The following is a 17,297-nucleotide window of genomic DNA, read 5'->3' on the forward strand; positions in this document are numbered from 1 at the left end:
CAAAGCCAGTAGGAAAGTGCTTCAGAGCTGACTGTCCCCGTTAAAGCACAGTATTTATTGCTTTGTACCATGCACTGTGCTGTAAGTGGACATTTCCTGTCCTGACCACCCAGTCCCAAATAACTGACTCAGAGGCTGACTGTGAATTATAAATGCTCGGCCAATAGCTCAGGCTTGTTACTAGCTAACTCTTACATTTAAATTAACTCATTTTTATTAATCTATATATTGCCACGTGGCTCGTGTCTTTACCTGTCCTCTAGCATGTCTTGCTTCCTGGGTGGCTGTCTGGCATCTCTCCTGACTCCACCCTCTTCCTTCCCATCATTCTGAGTTTGGCTTTCCCGATAACTTCCTGCCCAGCTACCAGCCTGTCAGCTTTTTATTAATTAATGAGAGTAATACATATTCACAGTGTAGAAAAGGATTGTTCTACAGCACTGTGCTAAGGGTTTTACATATGTGATTACATATGCTCAGGGTCACAGAGAGCAAGTTAAATGACAGAGTCTGTGTCACTCAGAGACCATGCCCTTAACTGCTATATTAAGTTCACAGAGTGGGAGGGAACCTTCTACATGAATGGAGTTAGTAAGGAAGTCACAGAATTCCATGTCTAGCTGCACATTTCAGTTGATTTTTCAGCTTCCATTGAAAGCTACAGGAAGAATAGGAAACATGTAGAGGGACTTAGATGAGTGCACTTGCGTATCTGGCCAGGCAGAGATAGAGGAACTAGTGTGCTAGTGCTCCACAGCGAAAAACTAAGTGGTCAAGAGCATGGGCTGAGGGGAGAATTGCAAACAGGCTCACCTAAGGGGGTTGGTTTTTTGTTTTGGTTTATTGAGACAGGGTTTCTCTGTGTAGTCCTAGTCATCCTGGAACTGGCTCTGTAGACCAGGCTGACCTCAAACTCAGATCTACCTGTCTCTGCCTCCTGAGTGCTGGGATTAAAGGCATGTGCCACCACCACCCAGTTTGGGGATTGTTTTAGAATGGAATATTGTAAAACTGTATTATAGTGATGGTTGTATAATATTGTGAATTTACTAAAAGCACTTAAATAATACACTTAAGATACACATGTAAATTTAGGGCATACAAACTATACCTCAAAGTGATTTGTAAGAAAAGCCTGGAGTGCACAGCTATAAGACTACTTACTATAAGTAGTCTGACTTAAGCCTTATCATGAAAGAAAGACTTTTCCTTGGTTTTGAAATGCCAACTCCCCATGACTGGTTTCTTCAGTAAATTGGTTCTCAAACCAGTATATATATTAGAGTCACCTGGAGTGCTTGTTAATCCGTAGGTCCATAGTTATCTGGCCTTTACCCTCCAAAATTTGCATTTCTGTCACCTTTACAGGTGTCCTGGTTATTTGTTTGTTTGTTTATTTATTTATTTTTACCTGTTTGACATAGCTAGAGTCATTTGGGAAAAGGAACCTTAATTAAGAAAACACCTCCATCAGATCACCTGTAGGTAAATCTATAGTGCATTTTCTTGGGTATTGATTGATACAGGAGAACCCAGCTCACTGCAGGTAGTGCCAACCTGGGCAGGTAGTCCTGTATGATAAAGCAGGCCAAGCAAGCCGTGAGGGGCAGGCAGTAAGCAACATTCCTCCATGGCCTGTGCTTCAATTCCTGCCTTGAGTTCCTGCCCCTACTTGCCTTCATGATGGCCTATAAACTGTAAGCTGAAATAAAACCTTTCCCCAACAAATTGCTTTTCATCATGGTGTTTTATTACAGCATTAGAAACTAAGGACCTGGAGAGGTGGCTCAGAGGTTAAGAGCACTGGCCGTTCTTCCAGAGGTCCTGAGTTCAATTCCCAGCAACCACATGATGGCTCACAACCATCTATAATGAGATCATATGTCTTGTGACATGCAGGCATACATGCAGACAGAACACTGCATACATAATAAATAAATAAATAAATAAATAGATAGATAGATAGATGGATAAATACATAAATAAATAAATAAGTACACGCAGACAGAACACTGCACACATAATAAATAAATAAATAAATAAGTAAGTAAGTAAGTAAGTGAGTGAGTAAGTAAGTAAGTAAATATTAAAAACCACCAGCACCACCACCACCAAAACCTAACTAAGTCAACAGGTAACACTGATGATGCTGAGGGAAGGGGAGTCTATGTTTGTGCATGATTATATAGAAATCTTGTGAGAGACCATAAGTCTATGTTTGTGCATGATTATATAGAAATCTTGTGAGAGACCATATCAGCCTTCTCTACTGGACTGTGCTTTCTTGGTTGCTGTAGAATTTAAGTTTATGTAACCTCGAGTGACACGACTGTATTTTCCACAGATTCATGGCTGTCAGATCCTGGAAACAGTTTACAAACATAGCTGTGGGGGTTTGCCTCCGGTTCGAAGTGCACTGGAAAAGTAAGTCATGGCTTCCCCAAGTATTGGGGTAGAGGCAGGCGTCGAGTGATTTGACTTGTCATGTTTATTTTCAGGTCATATCTGGTTTCCCTCTGGGAAAATTTTAACTAGGATAGAAAAGCCCCAGGGCTGGGGAGATAGCTCAGTAAGTAAACTCTTTGCCATGCAAGTAAGAAGACTTAAATGGATCCCTAGCACCCATTTAAAAAGCCAGATGTGATGGCTTGCATCTGTAATCCCAGCACTGGGGGCATAGGAATAGGATCCCTGGGAGCTTGCTGGCCTGCCAGCCTAGCTGAATTAGCATGCTCCAAGTAGAGTGAAAGATGATGTTTCAAAAAATAAGGTGGAGAGTTACTGAGGGAGATTCCCAACGTCAACCTCTGGCCTCCACATACACACACACACACACACACACACACACACACACACACACACACACACACACAAACACGCATACCCCATATATAGACACAAAGAAGCCCTAGAAGTCACCAGACATGGTGGTATATGCCTGTAAGCCTAATACTTGGAAGGTAGAAACAGGAAGATTAGGAGTTCAAGATCATTCACAGATATGTGGAAAGTTTAAAGAGGCCTGGGTTGAAAGCTAAGAAGGTAAAAGAGAGGAGGGGAAGGGAGGAGAGAGGAAGGAAATGGGAGGGGCAAGTAAAGTGGTGGTGTGGAGAAGAATAGCCAGTATTTTTCATATCACCGTCCTTAAAATATTTATACTTATATATATTTTATATCCTGTAATGCCACATACTTAGAAATTTTATCATAACAAAAGTACTTATTATTTGTGTGTCATGTAGTCTCTGCATTTATATACATGTGTGTACAGGTACATGTGCTCTAAGAGGCTATTAGAGAATATCTAGTGTCCTGCTCTGTCACCGTTCAATTTATTCCTTTAAAACAGGGTCCCGTTCAATTTATTCCTTTAAAGCAGGGTCTCAGCCGGGTGTGGTGGCGCACGCCTTTAATCCCAGCACTTGGGAGGCAGAGGCAGGCGGATCTCTGTGAGTTCAAGGCCAGCCTGGTCTCCAAAGTGAGTTCCAGGAAAGGCGCAAAGCTACACAGAGAAACCCTGTCTCGAAAAACCAAAAAAAAAAAAAAAAACAGGGTCTCTCACTAAGCCTGGCTAACCAATGGACTCCCAGGATCTGCCTGTCTCTGTTCCCCAATGTTGGGGTATAGTCATGCACAGCCATGCACAGCTTTTACATAGGTGTAGGGAATAAAATCTCAAGACTTATGCTTGCCTTGTAAGTGCTCTTACCCACTGAGCCATTTCACCAGCCCAGTAGGAAAATTATATAAAAGAAGAAAAGAATTATTCACCAGCATACTCACTACTGTGTCGTCTATCAGGAAATTAAAAATTTTCAGGAGTATAAGGAAAACTAGGGCTGTTGAGATAGCTCAGCTGATAAAGGTGTTGACTGCCAAAGTTGACAACCTACATCTCTCCCTGGAACTCATGGTAGAGGAAGAGAACAACTGCAAATTGTGCTCTGACCTCCACAGAGGTACAAGGGAAAGGCATGCCAACACACATGTACACAAACACACAAGTAAATAAAGTAATTTAAAATTTTTAAGCTAAATATCCACTCAGAAGACTATATAGCCATTAAATTTATAAATGCCACAATATATAAAATATTTTCTAATGATGAAATGTGATATAAAATTGTATGTCTTATGATTATCACTATATAAAAATAGAGAAAGAGGGGTTCAGCATATGTAACTCAGTAGTAGAATACTTGTCTATCAAGGGCCCTGGGTTCCATTGTCATCCATTCAAGAAAAGGTAGAGTGAGCAAAGGCTGCCCATATGTTCTTATTTCATTTTCCTCATAGTTAAAAAAAAGTATAGCATTGTGGTGGTTCGCAAGAAAATGGCCCTCAAAGGGAGTGGCACTATTAGGAGGTGTGGTCTTGTTGGAGGAAGTGTGTCACTGTGGAAGTGGGCTCTGAGGTCTTATATATGCTCAAGCCTTGCCCAGTATCTCAGTTCACTTCCTGTTGCCTGCAAAATGTAGGACTTTGGACTATTTCTCCAGCACCATGTCTGTGTGCATGCTGCCATGTCCCATCATGATGATAATGGACTGAACCTCTGAACTGTAAGCCACCCCATTAAATGTTTTACTTATAAGAGTTGCCATGGTCATGGCGTCTCTTCACAATAGAAACCCTTACTAGGACAAGCACTCATGACAAAATTGTGGTAGATGGACTCTGAGGCCTTTCACACTCCCTTTCCTTTCTTCTTTATGTAGGCACCACCTTGACTTTTCCATGTTTCAGTGAGTTGTATAGGAGTCTTCAGTAATGGAGCTTTGCTGTTAGTTTGTAGTGAGCAACCTATAGTCTTGGCAACAACCTGGGTTGTTTAAGGATTCCCATAGCACCCTTTTGGCCAACGACTCAATTAAATGTAAGCCAGTCCCCGTACTGAAAGCTTCATTTGGTGACAAGAGATGTCTCCCCCAATATTTAGCAGTTTCATTTAGGTCGCCTTCATATATGTATATGTTTTAGGAAACTTGTACTGGGTTAGGTTTCTACACTCTCCCTCAGATGGCCCTTATTTTAGCCGTCTCTGCCCATGTGCCCTCCCTTGTCCCCCTCTTGTCTCCACCTCCCTACTTGGTCCTCCCATGCCAGGCCTCCCCATCCGTCCATCACTATCCTGTTTCGCTTTCCTAACAAGATCTAGTTTTGATTTGCATTTACCTGATGGCTAAGGATGTTGAACATTTCTTTAGGTGTTTCTCGGTCATTTGAGTTTCCACTTTTGAGGATTCTCTGTTTAGATCTGTACCCATTTTTTTAAATTGGTGTACTGGCTAGTTTTATATCAACTTGACACAAGCTAGAGCCATCAAAGAGGAGGGAGCCTCAATTGAGAAACTGATCTGCTATAGGCAAGCCTGTGATGCATTGTTTTTGATTAGTGGTTGATGGAGGATTGTGGGGCGTTTACCCAACCACCCCCACAGTTCCCCAGAGTTTTCTTGAGTGCGAGCAGCAGGAAATATTAGATAGAAGGATTTATTGCGGAGATAAACAGATAGAAAATAAAGGATAGCCTCGAGAGGGCCTGGAACCTATTCCAACGGGCCCCGAACTGTCTCTGCCCCAGGCAGGATTTTTATAGAGATGCCAGGGGGTGGAGCAAAAGACCTCCTCCCCCAGCACAGCCAAGTGCAGACCATCTCAGACACCTGCACTTAGGCCCGTGGTCTAATCATCCTCTCTATGCGGACCTGCTGGGTAAAGCCACGAGGAACCCGAGAACGGGCTCCCACAGAGGATGACCCAGGCCATTGTAGGTGGTGCCATCCCTCGGCTGGTGGTCTAGGGTTCTATAAGAAAGCAGGCTGAGAGAGAGAGAGAGAGAGAGAGAGAGAGAGAGAGAGAGAGAGAGAGAGAGAGAATGAGAGAGAGAGAGAGAGAGAGAATGAGAGAGAATGAGAGAGAGAGAGAGAATGAGAGAGAGAGAGAATGAGAGAGAGAGAGAGAGAATGAGAGAGAGAGAGAGAATGAGAGAGAGAGAGAATGAGAGAGAGAGAATGAGAGAGAGAGAATGAGAGAGAGAGAGAGAATGAGAGAGAGAGAGAGAATGAGAGAGAGAGAGAGAGAGAGAGAATGAGAGAGAATGAGAGAGAGAGAGAGAATGAGAGAGAGAGAGAATGAGAGAGAGAGAATGAGAGAGAATGAGAGAGAGAGAGAATGAGAATGAGAGAGAGAGAGAATGAGAGAGAATGTGAGAGAGAGAATGAGAGAGAGAGAGAGAATGAGAGAGAGAATGAGAGAATGAGAGAGAGAGAGAGAATGAGAGAGAGAGAATGAGAGAGAGAGAGAATGAGAGAGAGAGAGAGAGAGAGAATGAGAGAGAATGAGAGAGAGAGAGAGAGAGAGAGAGAGAATGAGAGAGAATGAATAAAGAATAAAAGCTGCAGTGGTAGTGCACACCTTTAATTCCAAAGAGACAGGCAGATCTTTGTGAGTTTGAGTTCAGCCTGGTCTATGGAGTGAGTTCCAGGACAGCCAGGACTACACAGAGAAACCTTGTCTCAAAAAACAAACAGAAAAGAAAGAAAGCAGGCTGAGCAAGCCATGAGGAGCAAGCTATTAAGCAGCACTCCTCCATGGCCTCTGCATCAGCTCCTGCCTCCAGGTTCCTGCCCTGCCCTGCTTGTGTTCCTGTCCTGACCTCCTTTGGTGATGAACTGTGATGTGGAAGCAGAAACTGAATAAACCCTCTCCTCCCCTGTTGTTTTTGGTCATGGAGTTTCATCATAGCAATTGTAACTAAAACAATTGGGTTACTTCTTGATACCTAGTTGGTTTGTTATTGTTGTTTTCTTTGTTTTGGGGAGATGTTCTTTATGTATTTTGGATATTCGTCCTCAATCAGATGTGTAGTTGGTTAAAATCTTTTTTGCATTCTGTAGATTGCTGCTTTGTCCAAATAATGCTGTCCTTTGCTGTGTGGAGGCTTTTAAGTTTCTTGTTGATATTAGTGCCTGTGCTCACAGTGTTCTGTTCAGAAAGTCTTCCTGTGCTGATGAGTTCAAGGCTATTCCACACTTTCTATCACATTTCAGTGCATCTGGTTTTCTTTTGAGGTCTGTGATCCACTTGGACTTGAGTTTGGTGCAGGGTGATAAGTATGGGTCTATTTAGATTCTTCTACATGCAGCCATCCAGTTTGACCAGCACCATTTGTTGAAGATGCTTTTTTTTTTTATCCAGTATGTATTTTTAGCTTTTTTTTTTTTTAGTCAAAAATCAGATGTCCAACAATATGTGGATTTATGATTTATGTCTAGGTCTTCAAGTTGATACCATTGATCAGCATGCCAGTCTTTGTACCAATGCTGGGCTGTTTTTATCACTATAGCCCTGTAGTAAAACTTGAAATTGGGGATAGTGATACCTCTTTTATTATTCAGAATTGTTGTAGCTATCCTGGGTTTTTTGTTTGTTTTTCCATATGAAATTGAGTATTGTCCTTTCAAGGTCCATGAAGAACTGTGTTGGAATTTTGATGGGGATTGCACAGAATCTGTAGATTGCTTTTGGTAAGATGGCCAGTTTTACTGTATTAATCCTACTAATCAGTGAGCATGGATTCTCTTTCTATCTTCTGATATCTTCTTCAGTTTCTTTCTTCAGTGTCTTAAAGTTTTTATCATATAAGTCTTTCACTTGCTTGGTTAGAGTTACCCCAAGATATTTTATATTATTTAAGGCTGTTTGGAAAGGTGTTGTTTCCCTGATTTTGTTCTCAGTCTGTTTGTCATTTGTATATAGGAAGGCTGATTCTTGTGAGTTAATTTTGTATCCAGCTACTTTCCTGAAAGTATTATCAGCTATAGGAGTTTCCCAGTGGAATTTTAGGGTCACACTATCATATCATTTGCAAATAAAGATACTTTGACCTCTCTTTTTCTAATTGATCTCCTTCAGTTGTCTTACTGCTCTAGTGTGGCTCTGCTTCTTCCTCCTTGGGAGTGTTGGCTGCATTGGTCCACAAGGGTGGAGGGAACAGGGTTCAAGACAGCTGTGAGCATGAATGGAGACAGCCCTCCAGGAGACAGACTTCCGTGAATCAGCTCCACTTAATTCCAGAGTATAAGGAATATATAGGATTAGGAAGTCTGGGGGACAAATTTGCATTAAGTGGCATGCTCCTATCACAAGGCTTAGTATGTGGCAGTAGGGTTCTACCAAGATGGCTAGAGCACTTAACCATGTGGTTCATCAAGGGAAGAAGCACTTAGTGTTAGGAACTTGCCTCCTCTTGTGTCCCAGAAGTTTGGATATGTGTGCATTCATTTTCATTCAATTCTAGAAAATCTTTAATTTCTTTCTTGACCCATTTTTCATTCAGTAGTAAGTTGTTCAGTTTCTATGAGTTTGTAAGCTTTCTGTTCTTTATGTTGTTGTTGATATCCAGTTTTTTGTTTTGGGGTTTTTTTTGTGTGTGTTTGTTTTTTTGTTTTTTGTTTTTTGTTTTTTTGTTTTTTGACACAGAGTTTCTCTGTGTAGTTTTGGTGCCTGTCCTGGATCTCGCTGTGTAGACCAGGCTGGCTTCGAACTTACAGAGATCCGCCTGGCTCTGCCTCCCGAGTGCTGGGATTAAAGGCATGAGCCACCACCGCCCAGAGGATATCCAGTTTTAATCTGTAGTGGTCAGATAGGTTGCAGGGTTTTATTTCAATTTTCTTTTATCTGTTGAGACTTGCTTTGTGTGCAAGTATGTGGTCAGTTTTGGAGAAGGTTCCATGAGGTGCTGAGAAGAAGGTATATTCTTGTGTTTGTGTGAAATGTTATGTAACTATATTTAAATCCATTTGGTTTATAACATCCATTTGGTTAGCTCCAGTGTTTTTATTTTTTGTCTGGATGACCTGTCTTTTGGTGAGAGTGAGGTATTGAAGTTTTCCACTATTGGTGTGTGAGGGTCAATATGTGATTTAAGCTGTAGTCCTGTTTCGGTTTTTTGTTTGTTTTGTTTTGGTTTTTGGTTTTTCGAGACAGGGTTTCTCTGTGTAGTTTTGGTGCCTGTCCTGGATCTCGCTCTGTAGACCAGGCTGGCCTTGACCTCACAGAGATCCGCTTGGCTCTGCCTCCTGAGTGCGGGGATTAAAGGCATGCGCCACCACCACCCGGCAAATCTGGAGTTTTAATTTAGCTTGAAATGGCTTATTGCATTGGCAGAGTTACCCACTACCAGGAATTTTCAAAATACTTATCACTGGGCCGTTACTGTGTTTTTATGCTGGCCACCCATTAAACCATCTCAATGTCCATTCTCCAACTACCTTCCTGCATTTTATTTTGATTTCTGCGTTTTACTGAGATATAATATACTGTCAACTTGGTATTCACATTGAATCTTTTTCCTTAGGCAGTTCCAAGAAGAAGAAAATAAATTCAAGGCCGTGTTAAGTAAAATGTGACTCCATTACATCCACTTATATAAGTCTCATCTGTTTTGAAATTTACACACAGAACAAATTTTTTGTCCTAAAAGAACATTTCCTGAGCTTAATCAATTATATAGTACAGGTTGGACTTAATCAGTCTGTCGGTTAGCAATTAAATTAACACAGTTATTTTTACCTTGTTTCCCCCATGACTCACTAAAATCTCAAGCTCTGTGTGTCCTGTCAGAATTTCAAGCATGATCTCTGGCAGTGGCGAGTCTTGGTATTCTCTTAAGTGGACTGGTAAGGCTCTTGGTTCCTTGTCTCCTCAGAATCCTGGCTGTATGCCATGGAGTCATGTATAAACAGCTCTCAGCCTGGATGCTGCATGGACTCCTCTTGGACCAGCATGAAGAGTTCTTTATCAAACAGGGTCCATCTTCTGGTAATACCAGTGCCCAGGCGGAAGAGGATGAAGAGGATCTGGGGATTGGAGGGCTGACAGGAAAGCAGCTGAGAGAGCTGCAGGACCTGGTGAGGGCACGGCGGGAAGCCCAGGTGGGGAGGGTGCAGCCCAGGTGGGGAGGGTGCAGCCCAGGTGGGGAGGGTGCAGCCCAGGTGGGGAGGGTGCAGCCCAGGTGGGGAGGGTGCAGCCCAGGTGGGGAGGGTGCAGCCCAGGTGGGGAGTGCGTGGCGGGAAGCCCAGGTGGGGAGGGTGCAGCCCAGGTGGGGAGGGCGTGGTGGGACGCCCTGGTGGGGAGGGCACGGCAGGAAGCCCTGGTGGGGAGGGCACGGCGGGAAGCCCTGGTGGTGAGGGCACGGTGGGAAGCCCAGGTGGTGAGGGCACGGCGGGAAGCCCAGGTGGTGAGGGCACGGTGGGAAACCCAGGTGGTGAGGGCACGGTGGGAAGCCCTGGTGGTGAGGGCACGGCGGGAAGCCCTGGTGGTGAGGGCACGGCGGGAAGCCCAGGTGGTGAGGGCACAGCAGGAAGCCCTGGTGGTGAGGGCATGGTGGGAAGCCCAGGTGGTGAGGGCATGGTGGGAAGCCCTGGTGGGGAGGGCATGGTGGGAAGCCCTGGTGGGGAGGGCATGGTGGGAAGCCCTGGTGGGGAGGGCATGGTGGGAAGCCCTGGTGGTGAGGGCATGGTGGGAAGCCCTGGTGGGGAGGGCATGGCGGGAAGCCCTGGTGGTGAGGGCACGGCGGGAAGCCCTGGTGGGGAGGGCACAGCAGGAAGCCCAGGTGGTGAGGGCACGGCGGGAAGCCCAGGTGGTGAGGGCACGGCGGGAAGCCCTGGTGGGGAGGGCACAGCAGGAAGCCCAGGTGGTGAGGGCACGGCGGGAAGCCCAGGTGGTGAGGGCACGGCGGGAAGCCCTGGTGGGGAGGGCACAGCAGGAAGCCCTGGTGGTGAGGGCACGGCGGGAAGCCCAGGTGGTGAGGGCATGGTGGGAAGCCCTGGTGGGGAGGGCACAGCGGGAAGCCCTGGTGGGGAGGGCACAGCGGGAAGCCCAGGTGGTGAGGGCACAGCGGGAAGCCCTGGTGGTGAGGGCACAGCGGGAAGCCCTGGTGGTGAGGGCATGGTGGGAAGCCCTGGTGGGGAGGGCACAGCGGGAAGCCCTGGTGGGGAGGGCATGGTGGGACGCCCTGGTAGTGAGGGCACAGCGGGAAGCCCAGGTGGTGAGGGCATGGTGGGAAGCCCTGGTGGTGAGGGCACAGCAGGAAGCCCAGGTGGTGAGGGCACAGCAGGAAGCCCTGGTGGGGAGGGCACGGCGGGAAGCCCTGGTGGTGAGGGCACGGCGGGAAGCCCAGGTGGTGAGGGCATGGTGGGAAGCCCAGGTGGTGAGGGCACAGCAGGAAGCCCTGGTGGTGAGGGCATGGTGGGAAGCCCAGGTGGTGAGGGCATGGTGGGAAGCCCTGGTGGGGAGGGCACAGCGGGAAGCCCTGGTGGTGAGGGCATGGTGGGAAGCCCTGGTGGGGAGGGCATGGTGGGAAGCCCTGGTGGTGAGGGCACGGCGGGAAGCCCTGGTGGGGAGGGCACAGCAGGAAGCCCAGGTGGTGAGGGCACGGCGGGAAGCCCAGGTGGTGAGGGCACGGCGGGAAGCCCTGGTGGGGAGGGCACAGCAGGAAGCCCAGGTGGTGAGGGCACGGCGGGAAGCCCAGGTGGTGAGGGCACGGCGGGAAGCCCTGGTGGGGAGGGCACAGCAGGAAGCCCTGGTGGGGAGGGCACGGCGGGAAGCCCAGGTGGTGAGGGCATGGTGGGAAGCCCTGGTGGGGAGGGCACAGCGGGAAGCCCTGGTGGGGAGGGCACAGCGGGAAGCCCAGGTGGTGAGGGCACAGCGGGAAGCCCTGGTGGTGAGGGCACAGCGGGAAGCCCTGGTGGTGAGGGCATGGTGGGAAGCCCTGGTGGGGAGGGCACAGCGGGAAGCCCTGGTGGGGAGGGCATGGTGGGACGCCCTGGTAGTGAGGGCACAGCGGGAAGCCCAGGTGGTGAGGGCATGGTGGGAAGCCCTGGTGGTGAGGGCACAGCAGGAAGCCCAGGTGGTGAGGGCACAGCAGGAAGCCCTGGTGGGGAGGGCACGGCGGGAAGCCCAGGTGGGGAGGGCACAGCGGGAAGCCCTGGTGGGGAGGGCACGGCGGGAAGCCCTGGTGGGGAGGGCACAGCGGGAAGCCCTGGTGGGGAGGGCACGGCGGGAAGCCCAGGTGGGGAGGGCACAGCGGGAAGCCCTGGTGGTGAGGGCATGGTGGGAAGCCCTGGTGGGGAGAGCACAGCGGGAAGCCCAGGTGGTGAGGGCATGGTGGGAAGCCCTGGTGGGGAGGGCACAGCGGGAAGCCCTGGTGGTGAGGGCATGGTGGGAAGCCCTGGTGGGGAGGGCATGGTGGGAAGCCCTGGTGGGGAGGGCACGGCAGGAAGCCCAGGGCAGGCACTCGTTGAGACACCTGCCTGGCTGCCTTCCAGGAAACACTGGACTTTCTCTAAATTAGAGACTGCAAAGTAGAAAGTGATTTTGAAATCCTTATTTCTCCTTTCTACAGTACGTACATTTACAAGTTTAGTGATAAGTTTTTTCTATGCAAATATGAGCTCCCTGTAGCTTTTCATGTAGTGTGGAGTTACAAATAGACTCCTCAGAGTCTTACATTGTCCACATTCATTTCTTCATCCATTGGCTCATTATGTTCATTGAATGTCTGTTATGTGCAGGGCAGTCTTATAGGTGTCCAACTACATAGACAAAATGTAGTTCTTATCCTTAAGAAGCGTATAATTTGATGGAAAATTGAGAAAAGTAAGCAGTTACATTACAGTTACCAGATGCTCCACAAAAGAGCGCAGCTGTTCTTAGAAGGTCTTGAGGTAGGGTTTTAAAACTAGAGAAGACTTTTCAGTGGGATGTCTTTCTAAATTGCAATTTGATAAGACAGGTCACAACATATCCAGGGATTGTGTACAATGGTAAAGGCTATTAAGGACAAGGCTTATTGGAGGGACCATTTGAATTTCAGCTGAAATGGTCAAGTAAAGCTGAAGTGTTTGGTGTGTGGGGTAGAGGGTTAAGGGAGGTGGCAGTAGATGACAGAGCTGAGTGAATCAGCAGCAAAATCCTGAGGGTCCTTGTGAACAGAAAGAGTTTAAACCGAGCGTGTAAAGAGCTGATTAAGAGCAGCCGGATAATCCAGGGAAGGAGTGACAGACTTTATGTCTAAAGAGCTGAGTAAGAGCAGCTGGATAATTCCAGGGAAGGAGTGACAGACCTTATGTCATTTTAGGTGCTATATGGGAACCATTTCTTAAAAACCAAGATCAGAAGCTGAGCATGGTGGTGCATACGTGTGATCACAGTTCCTTATAGGACAGGCTAAAGCAGGGGGAGCACCGTCAGTTTAAGACCAGTCTGGCTGACAGAATGAGACTAGTAATCTCAGCACCCAGGAATCAGGCACAGGAGAATTACCCCAAGTTTGAAGCCGCCCCGGTCTACATAGGGAGTTCTAAGCCAGCCTGAGCTGTCTCAAAAACTAAAGCAAAAGTTAAGAGTAGAGGCAAATAGACTAGTTAATAGAGTCTCGGGGATTCTTAGGTGGAAAATAATAATTCCAAGCATGGTAACCATGAATTTGGGGGCAGATAGAGAAGACTGAGAGGTGTTTAGAAAATGGAATCTATAGCCCTTTAGGATTGGCTGTGAATCAAGAGAAAAGTTTTAGCCTTTAGCAGTTAGGCACGAGGTGAGTAGTGATGACAGACAATGCCTGTTGCTGGTGTTTGTTTTTGTGAGCATCAAATCTTCAGCCAGGCAAGTGCCCTACCTCTGAGCTACATTCCCAGCCCAAGGTCAAATATGGGATGTGTTGAGTTTAAGGAGCCTGTGAAAAATGTCCAGTGGGCTCAGCCTGGAAGAGTGGTATAGCTTGCTCTGAAGCTAAGCATGGAATAATCAGTAACAACTTAGAAGTTTTAAATCTGTGGCCTATAGGAAGCTGCAAGAGAGAGGTTTTCTGCATCATGTCTAGTAGACGTTCCACAGCGTTTATATTTGCAGGCCTGTTAAAACAGTCTGTTATAGCCGGGCGGTGGTGGCGCACGCCTTTAATCCCAGCACTCGGGAGGCAGAGGCAGGCGGATCTCTGTGAGTTCGAGGCCAGCCTGGACTACCAAGTGAGTTCCAGGAAAGGCGCAAAGCTACACAGAGAAACCCTGTCTCGAAAAACCAAAAAACAAACAAACAAACAAACAAACAAAAAAAAAAAAAAACAGTCTGTTATGATGCCCAGTGAAGCCACGTAAGATGTTATCTCTGAAAAATGTACAACAAGAGAGAAGAGTCTGGGATATGTCTTGACAGAGCAGACATCTATATACGAGACCTAGAGAATAACAATCAACTCATGGAATTGTACAAACGAAGAAGCTGATCATTTGCCCCCCTGGCACAGTAGTAAAGCCTTATATTTAAAAACTCAGTGCTAGGCGAGGGATTGACTCCATAGGGCAAGTGCTTGTGCAGATGTGAGGACCTGGGTTCAAACTCCCGGAACCCATGTTAAAGACAGATGCTGTAGTGTCAACATCTGTATTCTCAGTGCTTCTGCAGTGAGATGGGAGGCAGAACCAGGAGAATCCCTGCAAGCCTGAAGGCCAGCTAGCTTGGCATATACAGCAGAACAAGGAGACCTTGGTCTCAAGGAGGAAGGTGAGGGCCAACACCTGCAGTTGTCCTCTGACCTCCACATGTATGCCATGGCCCATGTGTGTGCACACTGGACATGCATTGTATACACACGTACACACAAGTAAATTAAAAATCAAAACTCAGTGCTTCCCATCCTGCCACTCCTCTCCATGAAAATGGAGTGCATTTCCAGAACTGATGATTTAAGAACTGTGCAACTTCAGATTTACACCCTGCTTGCCAGTAACATAGTTCATGGGTTGGGGAAGCTAAGACCTATTGTCATACTTCATGTGACGGGTTATTTCCTTGACTAGCGCCTAATTGAGGAAGAGAACATGCTGGCCCCATCTCTAAAGCAGTTTTCCCTGCGAGTGGAGATTTTACCATCCTACATTCCAGTGAGGGTTGCTGAAAAAATCCTCTTTGTTGGAGAATCTGTCCAGATGTTTGAGAATCAAAATGTGAACCTAACGAGGAAAGGTAAGAATCCCCTTGTTCTGTTGGCCACATCCTCAAAGGCTCTTCGTCTGCAACGCTGGCCCAAAGCATGCTGGGTTAGAGTGGCTGGTGACAGTGATGGACTGCTGCAGCCAACAGCTCTGATAGGTTTGCCTGGGCAGCTGTGGCCCCTCCACCCTGTCTGATGACTCCTGTCTGACCATAGTGCCTTTGCACTCCACAGGGTCCATCTTGAAGAACCAGGAGGACACTTTTGCTGCAGAGCTGCATCGGCTCAAGCAGCAGCCACTCTTCAGCCTCGTGGATTTTGAGCAGGTGGTGGATCGAATTCGTAGCACTGTGGCTGAGGTCTGTCTTCTGTCTATTGTTTCAGAAGAAATGAGTTTGGAGAGGATTAAAGGGCAAGAAGTAGAAAAAAGAGAGCAAGCAAGCTTTCTATGGGGCTGCAGAGATGGCTCAGTGGTTAAGAGCACAGGAATTTAACCCAGGACCCACATAGTGGCTCACAGCTATCTGTAATTCCAGTTCTAGGGTATCCAGTGCTCTCTTCTGACCCTCACAGGCACTAGACAGACATGTTGTATACAGACACACATGTAGGCAAACACCCTTACGCAGAAAATGAGTAAAGAACTCCTTTTGTTTTTAAAATAAGGGTAGAATTCACCCTTCCACAGGTTTGTTTTAATTAGTTAATTTAATTAACTAAAGGAGAAGTCTTGTTTATATTTTCTAACATTCATGAATTTGGGTGATGAAAAGCTCTGAGTGTGTGTTGTGTTTTTGTATTGACCATGTATTTCACTTGTACAGGAGAATCTTAGGAGGAAAACCTTTGTGTGTGTGTGTGTGTGTGTGTGTGTGTGTGTGTGTGTGTGTTGTGTTGTGTTTTAGTATCAACCATGTATTTCACTTGTACACAGGAATCTTAGAAGGAAAGCCAAGGAGACAGAATGGTGGTGGTCCAGCCCTTGAGACAAGTGGGAAGGGATGAGTAGGGCTTCCAGGTACTAGCACTTCTTGAGCTGAGGGTACTTACATTGGTGTGTTCATTGTAAACTTTAAGATGAAAGCTTATGATTTAGGTACTATTCTGTATATATATCATTATTTTGACAATAAGGTTTTTAGAAATTTTGTGTATGTAAGAGTTTTGGTTTAAATTATATCTTCAGTTTGTTGGTTATATAGAGAAATAGTAGTACTAATTTATTGATGGCTAATCTTACAGATTCCCATTAACTTTGGGTGTAGTTGGAATTTTCTTTGGGCCACCAACCAGCTCCCAAATAAAAACACAGAGACTTATTATTAATTATGAATGCTTGGCCTTAGCTGAGGCTTGTCCCATTAGCTCTTTTAACTTAATTTAAGCTGTTTCTGTTGATCTACATTTTGCCTTTGGTTTTTTTACCTTTCTTATATTCTGTATCTCTTACTTTTCCTGCTTTCTCCGTGTCTGGCTGGCCAGTCCCTGGGATCTCCATGGTGTCTCTTTTCTTTCTTCCCCCAGCCTAAGTTCCTTCTCCTACTTACTCTCCCTGCCCTGAAGTTCTGCCCATACCTCCTCCCTCACTATTGGCCATTCAGCTTTTTAGTAGACCAGTCAGATGCCTTAGACACATCTTTACATAATTAAACAAATGCAAACATCTTTGCATAGTTAAACAAATATTCCACAACATTTGGGGTGCTAATAGTGTGGGTTTTTTTTTTTTTTTTGGTTTGTTTGTTTTGTTTTGTTTGGGTTTTTTGAAACAAGGTTTCCTGTGTAGCCCTGGCTGTCCTTGAACTCATTCTGTAGACCAGGCTGGCTTCGAACTCACAGAGAGTGACCTGCCTCTGACTCCCAAGTGCTGGGATTAAAGGCCTGAACCACCACCGCCCAGCATCCTATAAATTTTTTAAAGATGTATTAAAGATGACATCATCTGAAAATAATAAGTGTTTTACAACATTTCCTCCAATGTTTAAACCTCCCCCCTCCTCCAATACACTTTTCAGCTAGGTTCTTTACTGATGCATTAGTCAGCTGGGCTTGGTATAAAGTATGTCAAACAGTAGAGGTGATAACGGATGTCTCTGATTTCTTGACTCCTGGAGATTCCACAGTTGTTCCTGCATTACTATAACATTTACTGTAGTCTTCTAGAACAGAAGTTTGTTGAAGAATTCTCTTCTAGTTGACGGAGTTTTTTATCGTAAGGGATGTTCAGTTTTACCAGCTGCCTCCTGTGTTAGTGGAGTGTTCTTGCTTTGGATCTAATTTTTGTATCTGCATTCATTAG

General features: G+C 46.2%; 1 protein-coding gene across 5 annotated transcripts in view; it reads left to right on the forward strand.

Moving 5' to 3' along the window:
• The window catches only part of Tubgcp4 (tubulin gamma complex associated protein 4), a 40,637-nt gene that overhangs the window by 9,103 nt on the left and 14,237 nt on the right, over positions 1-17,297 (forward strand). For 4 of the 5 annotated variants that reach the window (XM_052723218.1, XM_052723215.1, XM_052723216.1 and 1 more), the window contains 4 exons: positions 2,345-2,424; positions 9,713-9,914; positions 14,865-15,030; positions 15,233-15,357. In XM_052723218.1, the coding sequence (XP_052579178.1) occupies positions 2,345-2,424; positions 9,713-9,914; positions 14,865-15,030; positions 15,233-15,357 (573 nt within the window). The remainder of the gene's footprint in view (positions 1-2,344; positions 2,425-9,712; positions 9,915-14,864; positions 15,031-15,232; positions 15,358-17,297) is intronic. The other variant, XM_052723217.1, reaches the window with a different exon arrangement.

This window comes from Peromyscus californicus, unplaced genomic scaffold, assembly GCF_007827085.1.
Source record: "Peromyscus californicus insignis strain IS unplaced genomic scaffold, ASM782708v3 Scaffold_7__1_contigs__length_154581171, whole genome shotgun sequence".
NCBI lineage: Eukaryota > Metazoa > Chordata > Mammalia > Rodentia > Cricetidae > Peromyscus > Peromyscus californicus.